The sequence below is a fragment of the Chenopodium quinoa genome, unplaced genomic scaffold, assembly GCF_001683475.1.
Source record: "Chenopodium quinoa cultivar QQ74 unplaced genomic scaffold, ASM168347v1, whole genome shotgun sequence".
Lineage (NCBI taxonomy): Eukaryota > Viridiplantae > Streptophyta > Magnoliopsida > Caryophyllales > Amaranthaceae > Chenopodium > Chenopodium quinoa.
This window is the reverse complement of record NW_018743555.1, coordinates 2,377,904-2,399,633: the sequence shown is the minus strand read 5'-3', so window position 1 is coordinate 2,399,633 and position 21,730 is coordinate 2,377,904. Positions and strand designations below refer to the sequence as shown.

Below are 21,730 nucleotides of genomic sequence, written 5' to 3'. Positions count from 1 at the left end.
ATTCCAAAACAATCTCACCTTTAATAAAGATCTTTTAACGATCCCTGACTTGTTTGATTGTTTTGGTAATCTATTTTCTTATATTAGTGCCACTTGTCGCCATTTAATAGGTCTATTTCATTTTTTAAAATTTAAAAAAACAAACACATTCCTAGTCGGCCCACTGTGCCCCACCTAAGGCCTAAACGGCCGATCAACCACCCCACCTCGAGATGAACAACCATTTCCTTCCCCTCCTTATCCCCGCCTCGCCTTCGCCGGCAACCTAACCCCATTCAAATTAGAGCTTCTACTAATTCCATTAATGACGTCCAAACCACCACAGTCGATCAAAGGGCAACAAAAAATCCACCGCTCTCTCTCCTAAGAAAACACATAAAATACATTGTGACTAGTTTCATTTATGTGGTTGCAATGGTAGCTTGTTTTTGGAAGGTTGAAAATGAGCTTAGTGATGAACTCATATTAGAGCTTCTACTAATTCATATTAGAGCTTCTACCATCTCCTTCCCCTCCCTATCCCCACCTCGCCTTCGCCGACAACCTAACCCCATCCAAATAAGAGCTTCTACTAATTCATATGTTTTGTGCATGAACTCATTGAATTCTTTCCTTAGAAGTTGAACACTTGTAGCTTTTAAGTGTATTAATTAGCCACCCTACCTCTTGTATCACTAACAATCTTATCCTCCTTAACCTAAAAGAATAATTCATACAATTTGCATTTGTAGTAGGGTTTTTTAGGGTTTGAAACAGAGGTTGAGAATCTTATATCTACATATCTTGAGGGCTCACAGTTGCAATTAACACATTTGAACCACAGACTCCTTCCATTCCTGTTGCTTGAAGAACCCATACTAGAAGAAGACATTGAGAAGCTATAAAAAAATAATGAAAAGAAGAAGAATAATAAGCTACATAAACCAGAGCAAAAGAGGGGAAGCGTTTATATATTAATGCTACAGTGGGTCGGTAAGTTTAAATAAAGGAGGAAAATAAAAGAGGGTAAAAAAAAGGGAGTTTTTTAAGTCAAAAATCGGTTTAATAACCCAGGATTAACGTTTGTTTAACATAATAGTTACTGTAGTTAAGTACATGAAACCATGAGTGTACCGATGGTAACCAAAAGTTAAGTAAGTGTATCATTGATTAAAGTCCAAACCAGGGGTCAGGGGTGTACCAATGATAATTTCCGTAAATTAAAATTTAAAATTTTCATCCAAAAAATAAAAAAATACTCATTCCGGTCCGGATTGGAATATTCCGATTTTAACCTGGACTGGACCAAAAACACCAATTTATGAGGACCGAAGAGCAACCCGGAATCTAACGGTCTGGTCCGGTTTCCGGTCTCAATCCTTTTTTGCACACCCCTAGCTCAAATTATATTTCAATCATAATGTTGTGTTGAATTTTAATATTTGGTATAGAAGGTCTTGACATGTCATTGTTGTTCATGTGGCGCCAATTTTATTAAATGAATGATGACACATGACAATACCATGTTATCCCATTGTGTTTTAATAATATTATAGAGTATAGATCATAGATTGTATCTAATAGTCATATTTATTATTAAACTAGTTTATTACTCCCTCCGTTTTTAAATACTTGCTCCACTTTCCTTTTCCGACCGTTTTTAAATACTTGCTCCATTTCCTTTTTTTGAAAAGCTTTTACAATATTTAATTCATTTATCACACTTAGTGGATCCAACAGAATACTCTCTCTCCTCCTATTCTTCCACTACTTTTGTTTTTTACATTTTTTTTTATTTTCTCAATTACCCCACTACCTCCATATTTTATTACTTTCTCTCATTTCTCTTAAAACTCCGCGCATGGAGAAATGGAGCAATTATTTAAAAACGGAGGGAGTATTATTCAATCTAATACTACCTCTATTACTATTTAGTTGACACCTTTCTTTTATCATGCTTGCCAACACACTATTTTAACGATTCATATCTCTAATTCTCAACATTGTAAATTATACTTCCTCAGTTTTTTTTAGTTGACACATATTCCTTTTTGAGAAGTTTATATTTAGTTAACACACTTCCTTTTTTAGTAAGTTTTTTAGGATGAATTTCCTATTTTACCCTTAATAAAAAAATAGATCATATCCTAAACATCCTTTGTTTAAACATATAACTGTTAATTATAACTAGGAAAATTTCACATTTGCTACCAGCAAAAGTACCCTATTTCACATTTGCTACCCCTTTAATTTTTTATTGTATATTACTACCACCCAAACACACTAACTGTTATAATCACTACCACTTGACTTACACCGTTAGTATTTCCGTTACCACCACCCAACCACCGTCCAGCCACCACTCCTTCCCACCCACCAGCTGCCAATCCGCCGCAACCACCACTCACCGTCCAGCCCAGCCACCAAGCCACTGCCATAGTTGCCTAAGCCCAATCCCCTGCTGCCCGCGACTCCAACCACCCTGATTGTCGGCGCCGGCGTCGCATTCCCAGCCCCTCGAAAACCCGATCAGCCCTCTCCCCTCGAAACCCACCTCAATCTCAGCCCCTCTCCCCTCGAAAAAAAAAAAAAGAAAAACCTAAACTACCCAGCCACCACCCCCGCCCCCCCCCCCCCCAACTCACCGCACCCCTCCCCGAAACCACCACCCGCGTCGCACCACCAGCCCCAACCCACCTGAACCCTCCCCCTCCCTTTCCCGCAACCGTGTCGCCCCCAAAAACCCAAAACCCTCGTCCCAAAAAAAGGCCAAGAATCTGGCCTTAAAAGGCCGAAATCGGCCGGTTAAGGCCACTGAGCCCCAAAACCGGCCGATTTCGGCCATTTGTGGCCAGATTCGTGGCCGTGGTGGGATCTAGGTTTTAGTTTTGGTGGTTTTTGGGGGCGACGCGGTTGCGGGAAAGAGAGGGGGAGGGTTCGGGTGGGTTGGGGCTGGTGGTGCGACGCGGGTGGTGGTTTCGGGGAGGGGTGCGGTGAGTTGCGGGGAAGGGGGGTGGTGGCGCGGGGGTGGTGGCTGGGTAGTTTAGGTTTTTTTTAAAAAAATAAAAATTTTAATTTATTTTTTTAAATTTTTTGGCCAATAATAACACGACACGTGTCGTTATGGACCCACTTAACGGAAAATCTAACGGATTCCGTTAAGTGGTAGTGATTATGAAAGTTAGTGTGTTTCGGTGGTAGTAAAATAAAATAAAATTTTAAAGGGATAGCAAATGTGATATAGGGTCCTTTTGCTGGTAGCAAATGTGAAATTTTCCTTATAACTAATCACCCCCTACTCTTTTATGACATCCTACCCACCCAACTACTCCACTTTAATTGCAGAAAATAAACCCACGTCTTCCTACCAGAAAAATCAAATGACCATAATATCTTAATTGTGTTCTTCAAGTTCTTCATCTAGAAAATTTTACCACTTTCTCTCTCCTCAAATATCTATGAAAACCCACAAATTTATCTGAAAATCTTACTCTCTTCAATTATCTTTCATCAATTTGAGGTAATCTAACTCAAATTTTTCCTCCTTTAAAAAAAAAAAAAAAACCAAATTTTCTCTGTAATGGAAAAGGGGAAGGCGATTGTTCTTTCAAAGAAGGAAAAGGAGTATACTCTTACAAAGGAGCAGAAGAAGATAATTGCGGCTTCTTCACTAGCAGAATTTCTGCCTGAGACTTATCCTTGGGAGAATGAAACCTCTTACCAAAATATTTGGATCCAACCTTTTTTTTCGAGGTTCCTTGATTCAGAGTATATCAATAATCTAATGAGTTTTGAGTCACCTAAAACCCCAATTAAGGGACAGTGAAACTACGAAATATTTTAGCTCTTTCCTCAAAATGCAGTACAAGTGCCAGATTTAGTAAAAAGGAAACCCACTCATCACTTTTTTAATTAGCATAAAAAGACCTGCAATACCCCTATCTTTTTGCACTCTCTCCTTGTCTTAAATTGTGTGCCCAACCCAATGGTATCAACTAAAAAAAAGGAGGAAGTAAAAAAAAGTGGCTATTAATAAAATATACATAGAGACGATTTAAACAAGATCCCACTTGACTATGTTTCACCATAGCTATATATCACAAAAGCTAGTCAAAGTGTAGTTTGTGAATAGTGTAAAAGTCAAATGGTGTCATCTAAAAACAACGGAGGAAGTAACATAGTAAGAGGTTTGTCACTTAGATTGTTAGATTATGTAAATTGCATAATATACAATTTAAAACTCATTTTTTATTACATGGTTTGTCACTTGTTAGACCATAAAAACTATAGGAAGACCATCTAGGAGCAAAAGAAAAAGTGCAAAGGTAAAGGAAGGAAAATTTCAACTGTCAAATGCTAAAAGTGCAAGCAATTTGGCCATACTCTCTTACATGCAAGGGAGGGGCAACTACGAAAGAGTTAATGGAACAACAAAGGAAATCAGCCTCTACCCTGCTAAAAGAAAAAGGTCAACAGGGCATCAAGCTTCAAAGTTAGCACACTAAAAGCAACTTGATTGATTTGATGATAAATGGTTGCACTTCATCCCAGCCACTTTCCACCAAAAGATCAAGCTAAGCCAGCCACTTCCCATAGCTAGTTCAAGTCAGCCAATTTTTAGAGCAAGTTTCAGCCAGCCACTTCCAAGACATATCCACTACTAATAAAAGTGGATCCACTTAACCTCCACCAACCACTTCATCCTAGCCACTTCCCACTAAGAGATCAAACTAAGCCAGCCACCTCCCATAGCTGGTTCAAGTCAGCTACTTCAATTCCCAAAGCAAGTTCCAGCTAACCACTGCCTAGACATAGCATTAGGTCCATTGCTAATAAAGGTGGATCCACTCAAATGTACAATAGAGTATTAGCCCTAAGAGACAAATAAATATGCACATGCTCGATCTCAATGTTGTAAAATGAGTTTGTTACATTCCTTTTACCATTAATTTTACACAACTAACTTTAGTTTGATTAGTTGCAACTGTAATTGTGATGCTTTTTTCTAACTACGAACTATTTAACTTATGTATTAAACATTGATTTGATTTGATTTTTTTTTTCCAAACCAATTCATGTGCAATTAACTATATGGTATTTTAATTGCAAATATATGCTACACGAAAATAAAGTTAAATAACGTTCAAATTTTTTCATCTAGTATTTAATCTTTGTTACATCAAGCTAAGCCAAGATTTTGGCAATAAGAATCAATTTTCATGATGTTTTAAATCAAATTCACCACAAAAACAACATACGTAAATACTCCAACTTTGACTATTTCCCTTAAGTAAAACATCAAATCTGTCAACTTCAGCATCACAAAATTCATGTCATAATTTTGTTCTTCACTGCATCAAGCCCTTCAATATCACTTTCGTGTAGCCACAAGAAGAAGCCCATTGTTGTTGCACTTGAAGAAAACTTTTCTTGATTGGGTTGTAATTTGTGGTTGAAACCTTCAACTTCGCAAGTTTGGGTGGCTTGCACCAACATCGTGGGCTCAAAAACTCCAATGCACAAGTCGAATTTGAGGGAAAGGAGCAGCAAGAGCTTGTTGATGACATGTCTTGGTATGGACGATAACAACAATGGACCCTTAAAATTAAAATAAGAAGGAAAAGGGGGGCTAAATTGAGGGAAGGTAGAACTACTCATTTGGAGGGAAAATTTCCACCAAATCTAACAACCCACCCAAAACATTGCTACATTAAGATGACAGACCCTATTTAACGAGGACTTAACGACAAGAGTACGGTTGAGTTACTAACTGTACTAGGGGGTATAGTGTGCAAATTTTTTAAAAAAAAAATCCAAAAAAAGAAAGTCGACACAACGTAGAAAAGCCAACACTATATGGTTACTACGTAGAATTTCCCTGTAAAATATCTAGAGTATTAGATTGGATGCTTAGGTGTGACGACGAAAGGTTTTAACAAGAAATACCCCTACTAAATCAACACCTCTTACCGGTTAGCATGTATAGTTAGTGGAGCTCGGACTTAAAGTCACAAAGTGTGTTCCTTAGCAAGTTAGCAACTCCTATTAGAGCATCAACAATGGACAGGATTACTCTCCTTTTAATGTTTAACATGTTAAAAGGATCCGTTTAGCAAAAGGAATGGGTGTTTGACTACAGTTGGTATTGGAAGCAAGTCTGTGAAGTAAAGGAAAAAAATGAAGAGAGCCTATACTCCTGCCTTGATTGGTAGTAAATATAACATCAAGAAGAGTTATGATTTGCTCACTATTGGAAAGCCAAGATGCCGATGGGATTCTTTGGTCTGATCTGGGAAAATAAAGTCATTACTAAGCATCAATTTATTGCTTGGATGGCTATTTAGAAGAGACTAAAAACTCGAGACAATTTACATATGAGCATGCTGCAGAATGAGAAGATGTGTTTACTATGTGCTGATGTGCAAGCTCATGAGCATATATTCTGTCAATGCTAATCAATAGCATTCTATGGGCTGATTCTTGAAATTGGCTTGTTTTAGACTTAAAAGTAGACCTGATCAAGTTAAGCCCACCCTGGTGGCTCAACCCGATTTTGGGTGGGTTTTGGGCAGTTCGGGTTTAGGAAATCAAATTTTTTTTGCAATTTTAGTTACTATTTTTTTCCCTGTTCGAAAAGCCCGCTCGACCCAGCTAGATTGGGCAAGTTTGGGCACATATATTCCGGCTACAAGCTTGGCCCGACCCAGTCCAATGAATGGGCTAATTTTTTTTACCTTGGTTAATAGTTATACTACCCTTATAATTTGTTATAACTCTTTGACCTACTTTGACTAGTGTGTGATTTATATATAAGAAAAAAAAAATCATATAAGTACTTTTTTTTTTTTTTTTTTTGAAAGGGAGTACTTATTTGAATAGTCTCAAATTCTCAATGAAATAATTATTAATTTTTAATTATTATGATGTATACTTAGGGTTTGTTCTATTCACCTTACAAAAATAAGTTTTAGGTCTAATAAGTTCAAATCAGTTCAGATATAATAAGGTCTAATAAGTTAAATAAAGTCTAATAAGTTCAAATCAGTTCAGATAATTCCAATAAGTTTAATAAGGTCTAATAAGTTAAATAAAGTCTAATAAGTTCAATAAAATTTAATAAGTTTCAATAAGTTAAATAAGGTCTCATAAGTTCCAATAAGTTAAACAAGATCTAATAAACTCCTATAAGTTCTTATCAAGTCTAATAATAAGGTCTACTAAGGTCCAATAAGTTTTGATAAGATTCAAAAAGTTCTAATAAGTTCAATGAGGTCTAATAAATTTGAATAAGTTCAACAAGATCTAATAAGTTCAACAAGGTTGAATAAGTTTAATAAAGTATAATAAGCTCAGATAAGTTCAAATAAGTTAGTTCAGGTATAATAAGGTGAAAAAAAATACCCTTATTGATTATTAAAGATGTTATTGATCAAAGAAAAATAAATGTGAGGTAGATGTAAGTAAAAAAGAGAATAGGAAAGAATATGTTGGAAAAAAAAATGTGAAAAAGATTTGAGATAGTGAATAGTGATGTGGAGGAGAGTTAGTATGATATGTCAAATGGAGGAAAGGAGATAAAAAAATGGAAAGGATATATCTATACTTTCCATTGTTCATGCTTTAGGGCTTAAAGGTAGATTATTTGGTGATTAAATATTTTTATGTTAGTTAAGAGTGAAAGTAAATCCCTCATTTAAAGGTAAATTTTAATTGAAAACCTCATTTAGTACAGTGCATCATCATGTTCACCTGCTTGGTGCAACCAGAACTTCCCTTCCAAAATTATCAGAAATTTTTTTAAAAAAATTCTAAGTTTATCGTTTTCACTATTTTGGGGTAGAAGGGAGAGTGGAGGATTCTGAAATTCAACTCCTAACATCTCAACCAATTAAGGTGCCTTTCCTTGTTGGATTTGCTGAAGCAAAGCTGCAGCAAGTTGCAAAGTTGCTTGCAGTCGTTTCTGAGGATCAGCTTCACCATCATCTTGTGCATTACCTGTGTTCACAATCTCTTGATTCCCCTGTGTTGCCACGGGACCAGCATGAGTGAATGCCCGCACGGTCTCTGCTTGCACTGGTTGCTGCTGCAGCTGACTAAACGGAGATGGTGACATGTCAGGAGAGACCTGATTTGCTGTTTGTGAAGCATTATATCTTGGGGGAACTCTTGACAGACTTTCATGTTGATTCCCAAAGCCAGATGATCTATAAACATCAGCAGCTGGAGGAGAGCGGTTTGTAGTTTGCCTTTGTAGCTGCCCCCGCAGAGAGACATCAGCATGCTGCTCTTGTTGAAAACCACCCAGAGGCAAAGAAGGTACAGATGATGGAAATTTTTGTTCATGAAGAGACGACCTGCTACCATCAGAATATTCGGTACCAGCATCATAAATAACCCTGCTAAACTCTGTACCACCCCTACCAGAATTGGAATTATTATATCCTTCAGAAACAGGAATGGTGTAACCAGGTTGGAAGTTGTGTCTGCTTTCCATGTGATAAGGGATGCTTCCGCTTCCATGATCATAAGATGGGAATGGTGATGGAGCTGAAGCTTTGCTATTTCCTTGTAAAGATGCACGATCAACGTCTGAAGGTATAAGAGAGGGACCTGACAATTGCAATTTGCTGTATGATGTATCAGCATGTGAATAAACGGCATCTCTATTTTTCATCTCATTCTCTAGAGGATGAGAAGCCAAGGTAGGACTAGATGGTTCTAAACTTAAAACGACACCAGATATACTTAGCTTCCCAGGTATTTTTAATACGTTCTCAGAGAAATCTGAAGGGGGGACAAGAAACAAGGTGTTCCTATCATCCAACTTAGCAACTGCTGCCCGTTGCTTCTCTTCCAGATAATGCATAAATTCATTATAATATACCATATCTCCATCACTGGCAGGGACGAAAAAGACAACCCAGGAGCAGGCAGCCTGATAATAATGCTTAGAAAGCATATCAAGTCCAGTCCGTGCAGTGCAATCTAGGAACTCTGGCCTGCAAAAGAAGAGTTGTCACTGAGTTACCAAGAAAATGAAGGTGCATGGAGAGGAAATAACATGTAATGAACATAAAACCTTTTCACGCTTTTAATTTTTATTCGTGCTAATGGTGTGCTGTAATATGCATTGTGCTATTATTGTATAATCATACTGCTAATCTAATTGAACCAGTGAGAAATCCCACATTTTAGTGATACTTCACCCCCTTTGGCCCCTCCCCCTCCCATTTACTTTTCTTATTATTTTTTTAAATAAAAATGGAAGTGATCAAAGCACAGTACTAGCTTAAACAGGTAACTTTAGGAAGTCATGAGGAAAGGTTTGTACTAACAAGAAGAAATCCATGATTTTTCCTACTGGAAAGCAACGAGCTTGGCAGACAGGAGTTCCACCCTTTGCTATAGTACCCTCCCATTTCCATTCCTTCGTTCCTCGCTGATGCAACTCAGAGGTGGTTCTTTTCCACTCAGCTGGAACTGATGATGAATTTGGAGGAAGTGACCGGAAAGTATCATGAGATGATCCCCAATTGTCACGCTTATCCCCTAAAGATCGATTTACGTTTGGAGGATTCTCTGGCAGTCTTCTATACGGAATAGGATGCCCGGACTCGTCTGACAAAGAAAATTCAGGAACTAATCCAGGGAAAACATGCTTATCCTGGCTTACATTATGCAAAGGATATTCAGGAAGCTCCTCGTGCGGAAAGGAATCAATTTTCAATTTCTTTCCTCTGTGATAGTTATAAGTATCCTCTGGCAAGTCCCTTGGATCTTCTGGAAATTGACTTTTTCTTCTCAGGTTTCGCGGAGAAAAGTCATGATATTGATCACTTCCATCTCTAAAAGGACTCCTACCATATTCCTGCCGCCCTTGTGGTGGACCTATATCTGGTCCAAGTTCATGAAATCTTCTGTCTTCATACGAACCACCAGTATGAGCCCATGGAGACTCCAGCCTCCTGAAGCGATCTTCATATTCCATGTTCGGGTGATGGGGGACCCTAATGCTTGGATCTTCAGGTTCTCTGACATTTCTATTAGTGCGTAAGTTATCAGAAGATCCAATCTGATTAAAGGACTTAGAATGTGGAGGAGGAACATTAGGCCCCAGACTTCGCCTCCCACCAGCAGAAGAAGAATGATCTTTCCTAGCAAAAGATATATGCACACGTGGATTTCCAAACAATTTTCCTTGGAGAGTTTCTTTAGCCCTGCAAGCTGATGCTAGATTCCTGAACTGGACAAATGCATATGTACGACCTGGGAATGCAGTTATCTTGTCAATATCTCCAAATGGAGAAAAGGCCTTCCTTAATATCGCTTCATCCACTTTCAAGCATGATGGAAAGCCTATCCATAAAATTTCAGTTGGATGGTCTGAGCCACGTTCATTTCTCCTTGGACTATCTGGATAGTATGCATCAGGACTAGCAGGACGCTTTCTGGATTCCCTTGGTGAGAATGCTGAACTTCTGTTTCGAGGTTGCAGCTCATCTCGATGTTGCAAGTACAACTCATCACGTGGAGGAGCAGATGACTTGTCCTGGGATTCAGAATCTATAAATTAAATTGTATGCAAGAAACATTGCAATAAGCTAACAATCAGCAATCTGGAACAAGTTACAATAACAGGATTGCATGATTGAACAGCCTCAAAGGAGATTTCCAATAATTTCAACAAAATATTATCTTTCACCACATTTATATAAGTTAAACAAGTTGCATCTGTCTTAGACACTAACAAAGGAATTGACAAAGAATCACCCTCCCAATGTTCATTATTCATGTCTCCAAATATCCAGTCAATCATAGAATGTTCATATTCTTACTTAGAAACCCAATAAATCTTAGAAACAATTGCTCACTTTCTTACAAAAATATATCCAGAAAATCATCTAGCACACAAAGATTGTATGCACCATGACTCTATGGTTAGTTATCTTACCAGTTGCAAAGAAATCAACCTAATCACGCACCTAAGAAAATCAACTAGAATACAGACCTAAATCATCCAAGACATATAATCGTAGATGCCCATATAGGTACATAAACAGACAGCACCTTTACACAGGCACATAAAGATAAAGCCACACAACTAACACAAGTACACATGTACTTATGTCCATACACAGAATTTCCTCCACGTATAGCATTAGATATCCAAAATTATTGTCAGGATGTGCGTTCTCCAGACATTATAGGTACACAGATTTTAGGTAAATTATTACACCATTAAAAAAACTAAGATACATCATTTACAGAATTGTAAAAAGAACCATACACTGCAAAGACATCCAGATGTTAGCAAAAGAACACAGCAAATACCGAAAACACTTCGCATCACAAGTTTGGTTTTGGATGAGATGCAAAAAAAAAAAGAAAAAAAGAAAAAAGAAATAGATGTATGCTTAGGTGTGGTAACAGGCCCTATTTTTTTTTCTTTTTCTATTTCTATTTTTGAAATGTTACATATTAGTAAATCAAAGCGATATCTACCAAAGAAATATACTTTGAGGCAAATTTTCAGTAAATACAATCTCATTTCCAACATTCACAACCCTTTAAGCAACATAATGCACAACCATTATTCCCACCCCTTTTAACTTGACCAATATCAAAAGAAGATAACCAAGAACCAAGATGAATAACTTGACAATGATTATCCATAAGCAACAACTTACGGATAAATATTAGCATGTTACTAAGCAGTATCCTATGCTTTTTGAGCAAGGCTTCAGAAGCCATTCTATGCAAATAGCCCAGTTGAAAGCTTGATGTTTTTATGAAATAATGCTTACATCAAATCAGGAAAAAAGTCCATGAGTGTAAAATAAATTTGCAGCAAGAATCACCTTTATCTTTACAACTTTCACAATGTACTCAATAACTGAATTCAGCTGATGCAGCTTCTAAACTTCCTTCACTACATCTATAAATTTTTATCAACAAACTAAATGCACATAGTGTCTCACAGTTGACAGTATATTACACCCTTGACGAAACATCCAATAATCATTGCATGAAAGTCAATGACAACGGTTGAACACACAATATTCAAGACACGTGAAGTCAAAGGATAAGCATGCAAAAGTGCCAACAAACAAAGACATTCACTATTTACCCCAAACAGATTTAATAAAAGATAACAAATTATGCCTCCACCACTACTCCTTGTCTAACATTAATATTATTCATTCAGTGTAGTTATTACCTTGAAAAATAAGTTAAAGTATTTTCAGATAAATTGATTTCAAATGAAAAGAGCACACCCTCAGTGAAGATCTAGGCAAGAGAAATATAATACTACCTCCGTTAACATTTACTTGCAACTTTGGAATATTTTATGTCTCTCAAATAATACCCCAAAGTTGCAAGTAAATGTTAATAGAGGTAATATGAGGATATATAAATCAATCAAGCTGGGACAGATCGATATGCAACCCCGTTCTTCAGCCCTTTGCTATAGGCACCAAAAGTTCTTCATATGATATCTTTAAGATAAAGTGATTAATCCAGACAACGAATTTTAATCTAATCATAAAACATTTGAGCAGCTACATATTGCCAACCCAAAGAAACAAATAAACAAATCAAAACAGGGAAGACCTGATAAAAGAGAAACAGAAGGGTCTTCACCCTTATGAAATAAAATGAATATAGAGAAATAAGTAATTCAAGCATTCCAAGCCCCACTCCCACTAGCAAAATACTCCACCCCAACATCTAACATAAATATAAACACTAAAAAATAAAACATATAAAACAAATAAAAAAAAGAGAGAAAAACAGGGGAAAAAATTCATGAGTAAAAGTCTCAATACTTGTGGCAACAAAATCTTTCACTTAACTTTCAGCATGCCAAATACAAAATTTGTCCATTTCACATCAAAAAGACCCTTATTTTTCTATTCCAATACTCCACAAGGGCATAAGGAACTAGTGTAAGTAAGTTTCTACCAAAGCAAGCTTCAACAATTAAATGACACGGCAACATTAGGTGGTCTAATGTTCAAACTAATATAAGATAAAAGAATAACAAGTGTCATCATCAAACAAATATGAGATAAAAGAATATCAAGTATTATCTAACTCCTAATGAGCAATGCTAGTATTAAAGAAACTAGAACAAGGAATTCGGCACTGTTTGCCAATGATAAACTACAATGTAAGCGAGTTACAAAAAAGGTCTTACAAAGTTGCAATGTATATTAACATTACCACACTAATTCAGATCACATAACTGCCAATCTGCCATACATCATAAAATAAGAAAAGTCATTCAAAAACAGTAACATGATACAAGATTCTTCATTTCAAGTACCTGAACTAGCCTTGACACTAAAAAATATAGGTATGAAATTCATATCTAGCAATTGAATTACCAGTCAGGCATGTCACCATATAATCATAAAGTTAAAACCATAAACCCATAGATAAAGAGATAAAAAGCATATGCTTGTATCTAGACTTATAATTAAATTTATAAAAATACTAAAAATAGGGAAAATTTGTCAAAACAAACCTATCAAAAATAACCTTTTGTGAGAAAAACCTTTGTTAAAATTTTCTGACAACTTCTGACCTTCAACTTTTTTTTTTTTTAATTTTTTTTTTTAATTTTTCGCAAAATACAACATTACAAGTTTACAACCTTACCTTACTTTCCGATACTAACCGGCCAATTTCAGACATTGGCCCGCACGTGCAAGTCACATGACCTTCAAAAATTCTATTTCCACCCTATCTTTCTTCTATTTCCACTCTATCTTGTTCATCCATTACTCCATTAATTGCCAATACAACAATTCTTCAACTAAAGTATGAATTCGATTCTTATTTATAATATCAATCAATCAATCAAAGCCTTAATCCCATAAGTGGGGTCGGCTAACATGAACCAAATTTGATTATTTCGTGTAGTTATCGACATAAATCTTCCTCCTCCATCTCTTACGGTCCGATACTTCATCCTCATGCAAATATATAAACCTCATATCCTTCCTAACTCCTTCCAACCAAGTCATTTTCAGTCTCCCTCTCCCTCATTTAAGCCCTCCATGGTCCCACTCTTAAACTCTTCTAACCGAGGCACCCTCGGGTCTCCGTCTTACATGCCCAAACCAACGTAGACGGTTTTCTCTTAGTTTATCTGCAATGCTTGCCAGACCTACTTTCTTGCGAATAACCTCATTTCTGATTCTATCTATTAGAGTGTTCCCTCCCACACATCTATCTTAACATGCGCATTTCCGTAACCTTCATCTTTATAATGTGCTCCTTCTTAGAAACCCAACATTCTGTACCATAGAGCAACACTGGTCTTATGACAGTCCTATAGAATTTTCCCTTGAACTGTATGCTTCGGTCACATAACACTCCCGTGGCCGCTCTCCACTTAAGCCACCCTAACTTAATCCTATTGGCCAAGTCTTGATCAATGTCACCATTCTTGTGGATGATCGACCCAAGATACTTAAGACATTCACTCATAGTCAAATCCTTTCCATCCAAACTCACCACTTCATTGTTTGTCCCCCACTGAGTACCAAAATGACAAACTAAATATTCAGTTTTACTCCGACTTAGCTTAAACCCTCTAGATTCCAACCATTGTCTCCATTGCTCCAACTTGGCATTAACCCCATATCATTAGTTTCTTCCACCAATACGATATCATCCGCGAACAACATACACCATTGAACCTCGTCTTGAATTGGTCTAGTTTTTTATCTTAATGAAATTCTTCAATTGAAGTATTAGCTTTAATCTCCTCTTAAAATTATCAGAAAAAACATCTTCTTTGCTTCCTCTTTTCAAATTCACATTATCCTCCATCAATTCTCAATTGGATAATTTTTTTTTATCAAAAAACATATCAAATTGGAAAACAAATCCAAATCAAGTAAAATAAAATACAACCGATAAAAAAAAGGGCAGGGGGGTGTTTAGGGGTATGTATCCCATTTTGTGGACAAAGACAAGTATGTTTCAAACAAAGACAGGGGGTGTTTGGGGGTATGTATCCCATTTTGTGGGCAAAGACAAGTATGTTTCAAACAAAGACATTTGAAAATGCTAGGATTTAAGCAACTTTTCATCTACTCATTGCTTCCCCTTCTTTCATTAAAAAAATTTAGAGACATGAACCCTGATTCTCATACAATTGCAAAAATTTAAGAGGTGGAAACATGCATTACCTTGGACAATATGGGTTCAATTAAGATGGGCAACATTCAAATTGAAAGATCAATGGAGAATTCAAGTGAATTTAGGACTTCCAAGTCTCTATTGAAGAGAGACATAGAATCAATCAAAGTTGGGAGGGAAAGGGGTGCAAGTAAAAGAAATAAGGCTCATGTGAATGGCACATGCTGGTCAACACTTGAAATTCGTCGGTAAACATCGAAAAGTAAGGTAAGGTTGTAGTTTGAGAAAAAAAATGGAATAAGGTCTGAACTTGCCAGAAAATTTTTATAAGGTTGTTTCTCGTCAAAAGTGTTATCTAAAAGGTCTTTTTGACATATCCTCTTAATACAAAATAAATAATAAAAAATAAAAAAATAAATCTTGAAGAGAGCTTCTCCAAACAAAATAATGCCTAAGTTATGTGGACATGTGTTTTAGAATAGAGAAACCATAAATGCTTTGTTCCAACACCCATCTCTAATTTCAAGACAAAATTACTTTTTTCTTCCAAAGAAAGACTATCAAAAATCAAACTACAATTCAATGAAGACAAGGTAACATTCAGTCAATATATATGCCAGAACTTTTGTGCACAAGTAACACATACACAGTTGTGGAATAATGATAACATAAGAGTGGCTTCAAGTTCAAATGGCAGCTCATAATCACACTATAACGCACAGCAATATCACAGGTTATACAGATATAACACCTACAAGAAAGATGCTGAGTTGATTAAGGTAAGAGACATTATAGTTGCAAAATTCTTTTCAAGACATCACCTGATATATTTGGTTAAATAAAAATCTCAAGTGGTTGTTTGGTTTACAAAAGAAGTGGAAGTTCCCATAAGTTTAAATTGATGGGAATTAAACTTCATAACCATTTTCATAGGAATTTTCTAAAGTTGTTTGATGAGAAATGGGGAACTTCCCATAGAAATTTCTACTTACCTAGGGGAGACTAGGTTAGCAAATTCCTACATTTTGTGGAAAGTGGAAATTATTAGGAATACTCTCCCATTTCACAATTTTTTTGCCAACCAAACAACTCACCTACCTTGCATTTCCTAGGAAGTCCCACTTTCCATGTTCAGTTTTGTTAACCAAACAATCACTTAGAGTCTCTAAAATAAGTTTGCCAGTGTAGGTGTAGTTTGTTCCTGTGACTATATGATCTACTATTCACCTTTATTGCCATAGGTAGGGGGTTCTACCAATAAAACTTCTCATATAAATATTCAGCAGAATAGGGGAAACCATAAATGGTTTTGTACACTAAACCTTTCTCGTATAAGGCAGATCTCTTTAATCTAAAGAAAAAAAAAATAGACAGAAGCTAAACTGCAACCGACTTCCCTTTATGTGAGGATGAATCAAGCAGAGTTTTCTTCCATTTGCTTTCTCAGATATTGATCTGAGAAAAGAAAATATGATATGTATGCATTGACCAGTATCCTAGATATAACATCTGTAGCCCTGCTTATTTTCATTTGTGTTCCTTTGCCTATTTAGTAAGATGATAGTATGATACTATATCTCTGATAACTTCCTTCTTGCAGTTTGTATTTACAATGTGATCTACTATACCCTTCATGGAAACAGGCAGGAGATGCATTTACATAATTCCTCAAGCCCAAATTCAGCAGAGTTGTTGACTGGGGGTAACATGTAGTGGTATTCAAGAGCTCCTTAAGAGTTCCAATTCATCAAATTCTGCTCTCTTACACTCTATATCTGTCTCTCTAGTATTAATTTCATTTTCTTCAGAAATTAAAAGATGCACAGTAGCTATGAGGTGCACCCAGCGTTCCAGTGTAAATTGGGGAAAGGATGAATATTATAGCGTTCTTTTTCATCAGATTACTCAGCTATCCATCTCTTGGGAAATGTAAAATGGTACCAGCATGTTATGTAGTTTTGAGAACAAAGGCAAAGCCCCTAAATATTACGTGGCAAAATAAAGTGGCTGACACTGATATTCATTTCAAATGCTCATACCAAACCCTTGACAGCATTACTAGACCTCCTTAATAAAAGGGCATGGTACATGCTCATCAATGTGTAATCATGGGTGTATTGGGATTACACAATATGAGAATGCTACATCTTAAAAGTGGATGATAAAACTCATCCTATTGAACACCTAACGTTTGATGTAAGTCCTTTAACAATATAGATTTGAGGCTTAATAGCTGAATTCCGAAGACATCCATGGCTATCAAATCAAGCTCACAATATTATGACTCAAACTTAACAGGGCAGCTAGTCAAATCAGTCATTCAGCAAGTGTTGACCCCTATCAACAGGTTATATGAAGGCATAGGAATTTTGCTCAAGGGAAAAGCTTTACTAAATGGGTCTTCACAGTTCATACACTGATTCCCAGATATTAGTCAATGCTTTAAACATCTTTTCTCTTTAGGTTGCAACTGAAGAGATGACACATGACCCCGGAAACTATGCTTCATACATATTGATGCTGAAAAATATGCTACTGTGAGCCTGTAAGTACAGATTTTATGTCTTAGTTTCCAAATAAAATTCTCTTGTTATTGTGTTACTGATCAAAAATTGTGCACTACAGTCAGAAAAATGAGTGAGGCAATCATTTATTTCTGTTGCAGTGCCATTCTAGTACTTCAGCATTCCCAATAGAAATTATTGAGACGTTTTAGCATTACGCATTTATGCCTGCCTTTTGGGAATGTACTCACAACCAGAACGTATGACATAACTAACACACTTTGGGAGTTTGGATTGTAAAGGAAAGTCACAACACTAGTTTTTATGCAAAGCAATGCATAGCTTTAACGTAGAAGGTGCATAGTGGAAACTGGAAAGAAGCCATTGTAATGACTAGTAGGATACTAGGAAACAGCATATTAGATACACCTTAACTTGATTAATGTTGGAATAGCAGCTGCATGGTTTTATATTATCAAGTTAATACCTTCTTAATTTAAGGAACTGACACCACAGATTGACAGCAGAAGTGCTATTTCATTTCAGTATTTTATATTGCACTGCATATTAGTTGTCTCAATTTCTTCAAATAAGTCCACTATTTAACTCTTTTTAGTATGTGGTAACATTTGGTTATAGTAAATCAAACCAAATGTTATTTGGAAGCTACCCCTCTGCAATTAGTAAAAGAAGTAAACATAGTCATACAACTCACTCATGGTGAATGTTCTTTTGAGGCGCTTGGAAAGTGTTTGATGTTAGTGTAGTGTCATTTCATTCTTGGTGATGATGAATTAGATTCTGCAATTAATTAATTGATACCATTGGATATTTAACTATTAACCAATAAAACCTAATTTGTTTGGATAATGCATCAAATTGTTCGTTTAGCGTCTCTTTGGCACAAATTGGCTATTGCGAATGTTTATAAGAGAATTGTAATAAGATTCAGTCATAATGAGGCACTAGTAACAGTCAGATTACTTGAGCATATCTTGTCTTATATCATCAGACCTTCCCACTTTATATACTAATAACGTTTTTTTTTCCAAGAGAGAATGAGAGATGTAAGACAGCAGCAGTTCCACCAAGTATGATTTGAGTAAGAGCTGTATCATTTGTGAACCACTAAAGCACTGTACAATCATGACTCATGAAATTTGTTCCAGATAATTCCTGTTTTCACTCAAGAATCCCTTCAAGTTTTTCTTTCTTACAAAGAGCTTGGGCTCATTTATAGACCTAGGGTTTTCATTTCCATCATTGCTCCTCCCTTTGAGAGGCCAATTTTCCATCAATATAATTTTCCTCACACGAACTTTCAACCAGCAATCAAAATTTTATTGCAATGTTGTTTATAGTTATTTCTGATATGCACTGTTTTTGAATCTTGCTGGGGGTTTTGAATCTAGTTTCTAGAATAGTTTTTCCTGCTGCCTTGAGAGTTTGTATTTTCAAGTGCTTCTGTGCTGTGCCGGAATTTTTTATCATTTTGCTGAAATCCTCTTCAGATTTTTGTTAAGACTCTGCTGCTGATTTCTAAGTCCTGTTTGTAGTCTTCTCTATTCTATCTCTTTGTATATACAAATTCTCTTGTTTGTCTTTTGCTGAATATATTCATAGTATTTAAGTCATTTTTTAAAATTTAGATCCTAGTAAAGCCCTTTCCTTTTTTCCTGTTTTTGTAGTTACCAGTTAGATTGAGTTCAAGAAGATGTCTCCTCTGTTTATGCTCTTAGAATTACTTCAGATATTGAAGCTATAGCATGATTATCTGGTTCTCATTAAGGGTTATGGAAATTCTTTTCGGCTGAAGCTGAAGATAGGTCATAGTTGACGCAGTAAAATTAAAGATAGGGTTTCCGTGTGTGTCAATATCTACTTACTATCGTTGCACATCAGAAACTGCCTCCGATATAAGGATTTGTTTTCTTCCAACCGGATTGCGATAACTTTGCATATTAAAAGTAAAGCATAAAATCTAAGGCGTTTATTATTGATATACGTCATTAGCCCTAGGGATCTCCTCAATCTGTTACACCCTCTAATAATTGATGGTGCATATGCCACACTTTATTCCATGTGGAAACAGCTGATTTTGAAAACTGATACAACCTAGTTGTTTCCATGTTTATAGCCTAGTTGTATCCATGTTTCAATGGACATTGAATTTTCCTAATATTTACGAAGGGAAGTCCAGAAAGGCAGCCACAAGCAAGCACTTTTGGCTGTACATGTAAAAGAATCCTGAGATCCACTTATGATTATGACGTCTCCTATGTGCATCTTTTTCGTGCTAATAATCAAATATATTTCCATGATTGAGCGTCAATGATAACCCTATGTTTTTTATAGCTTTCGCGCTTAAATTTAAAGTCATTTCCATATTTGATAACCAGTGATAACCCTATGATTTTTACAACCTGCAAATCCATCTGGCATGCCTGGTTTTCGTAATGAGCTTATAATTCTTAGTGAATACTTCAATTGCTGATCATATTCATATTAAGTATCCTTTTCATTCCGAGGCAAAAGAAACAAGCCACTTTCATAAGCAGCATTTCAAATGTACTAAACTTTTTCAACTTGAAAAACTCCATACATTCAATTCCAAAATGAAGTACATAAGCATAATGTATGACACAGATATGTTGGCATAGAATCACCAAGATTACGACGAAAACGATAAAGGGTAGACAAAAGAAGAAACTAACCGACTTGGCAAACTCAATCCTAAGAGGCATGCCTGCAAGACTAAACCCCTGAAGCGAATTCAAAGCCGCAATTGCATCATCTTCCCTCACATAATTGACAAAGGCGTAGCTCCGACCGGGATGACAGGCAATGTTTTCGAGGTCTCCGAACCTAATGAAGTGATCAGCAAGAGTTGATTGGCTAATGTGGTGAGACAAATTCCCAACCCATAAATGCCGGGAAGGAGGATTATTCTTGCCACGAGAAGGCTTGCTTTCGTCGAAACGAGAAGAAGACGATGAATGATGATTATGGTGTCGCTGACTATGGTACTGCTGTGTATGATGATCCCTCCTTGAATGATATTCCCTTCCAACTCTCCCACTCTATAAAACAACAAGTTCACAATCAAATCAATAAGTTTAACAATCAAATCAAAAAACCCCACAAAATATAATCATTAAAATGGTAATCAAACAAATGGGTATGAACTAGATTAAAGAGAAGAAGAGAGAGAATCACCATTGTTTTGCAGGAAAGATGAAGGCTTGTTCCAGAATTGCAGTGAATTTGAAGAGTTGAAGAAGACGAATTTGATTGAAATGAATGAATGAGAGAATTGAAATGGATGAATGAGAGAATTGAAATGAAGATGAGATTAATCGAAGTGAAGTTTGCGGTGAAAAAGAGGGGTTTTAGGGTTTGCCTACTAAGAAAAAATGAATGATATTTCTACCCCAATTTCTTTGTAGCGCATTTGAGTCAGTCTCTTTAAATAAAAATAAAAATAAAAATAAAAAAAGCAAATTTTCAAAGTTGTAAAAAATAGGGCACTTTTGCTTAAAATAAGTCAACTTTTTTAATCAACTTAAAATAAATTAATCTTTATGAACTAATTTTTTGAGTCAATTTACTGGTAACTGGCTAAAAAAATGAGGTCATTAATTTGGAAAGTCAATTCATTTCCCTCCCAAGCATTTAATTCCCTTAAAAAAAAAGGATGTGATTAATCTCGAAAGTCATTTCATTTCCGTCCCAAACATTTAATTCCCTCGACTACCCCCTTCCTGCTCTATGTCACCCCCCATTACTCCATAGCTCGGCTTCAACCATAATTGTAAGAACTAGCTTATTGAAAGAGGAAAAAAGCCTCTTTTGCAAACAAAGAAGACGACGTGTTTCTATGCAGCAAGTAGAGTTGTACAGAGTGCGGTTTAGACGCACCAAATTGCAAACCAAACCGCAATTTTGCGGCTTGGTGCGGTTTGCGTTTTGAAAATTGCGGTGCGGTTTGCGGTTTGGTGCGGTTTTCAAAAATATTTAGACCAAACCGCACCGCAAACCACACTTTAATGTAGTTTGCGGTTTTTATACTACATTTTATTAAAAATTTATAAAAG

At 36.2% G+C, this 21,730-nt stretch overlaps 1 protein-coding gene across 1 annotated transcript; it reads right to left on the bottom strand.

Annotated features, from left to right (window-relative positions):
- Positions 1–7,654: 7,654 nt before the first annotated feature.
- LOC110740315 (flowering time control protein FPA-like) lies at positions 7,655–21,408 on the bottom strand. Its single transcript, XM_021920803.1, has 4 exons — positions 20,853–21,408; positions 20,351–20,716; positions 9,315–10,528; positions 7,655–8,978 (listed from the first exon to the last, which is right to left on the bottom strand). Exons 1-4 carry the CDS (start codon positions 20,853–20,855, stop codon positions 7,868–7,870), a joined length of 2,694 nt encoding a protein of 897 aa, XP_021776495.1. The 5' UTR covers positions 20,856–21,408; the 3' UTR covers positions 7,655–7,867.
- Positions 21,409–21,730: the final 322 nt, after the last annotated feature.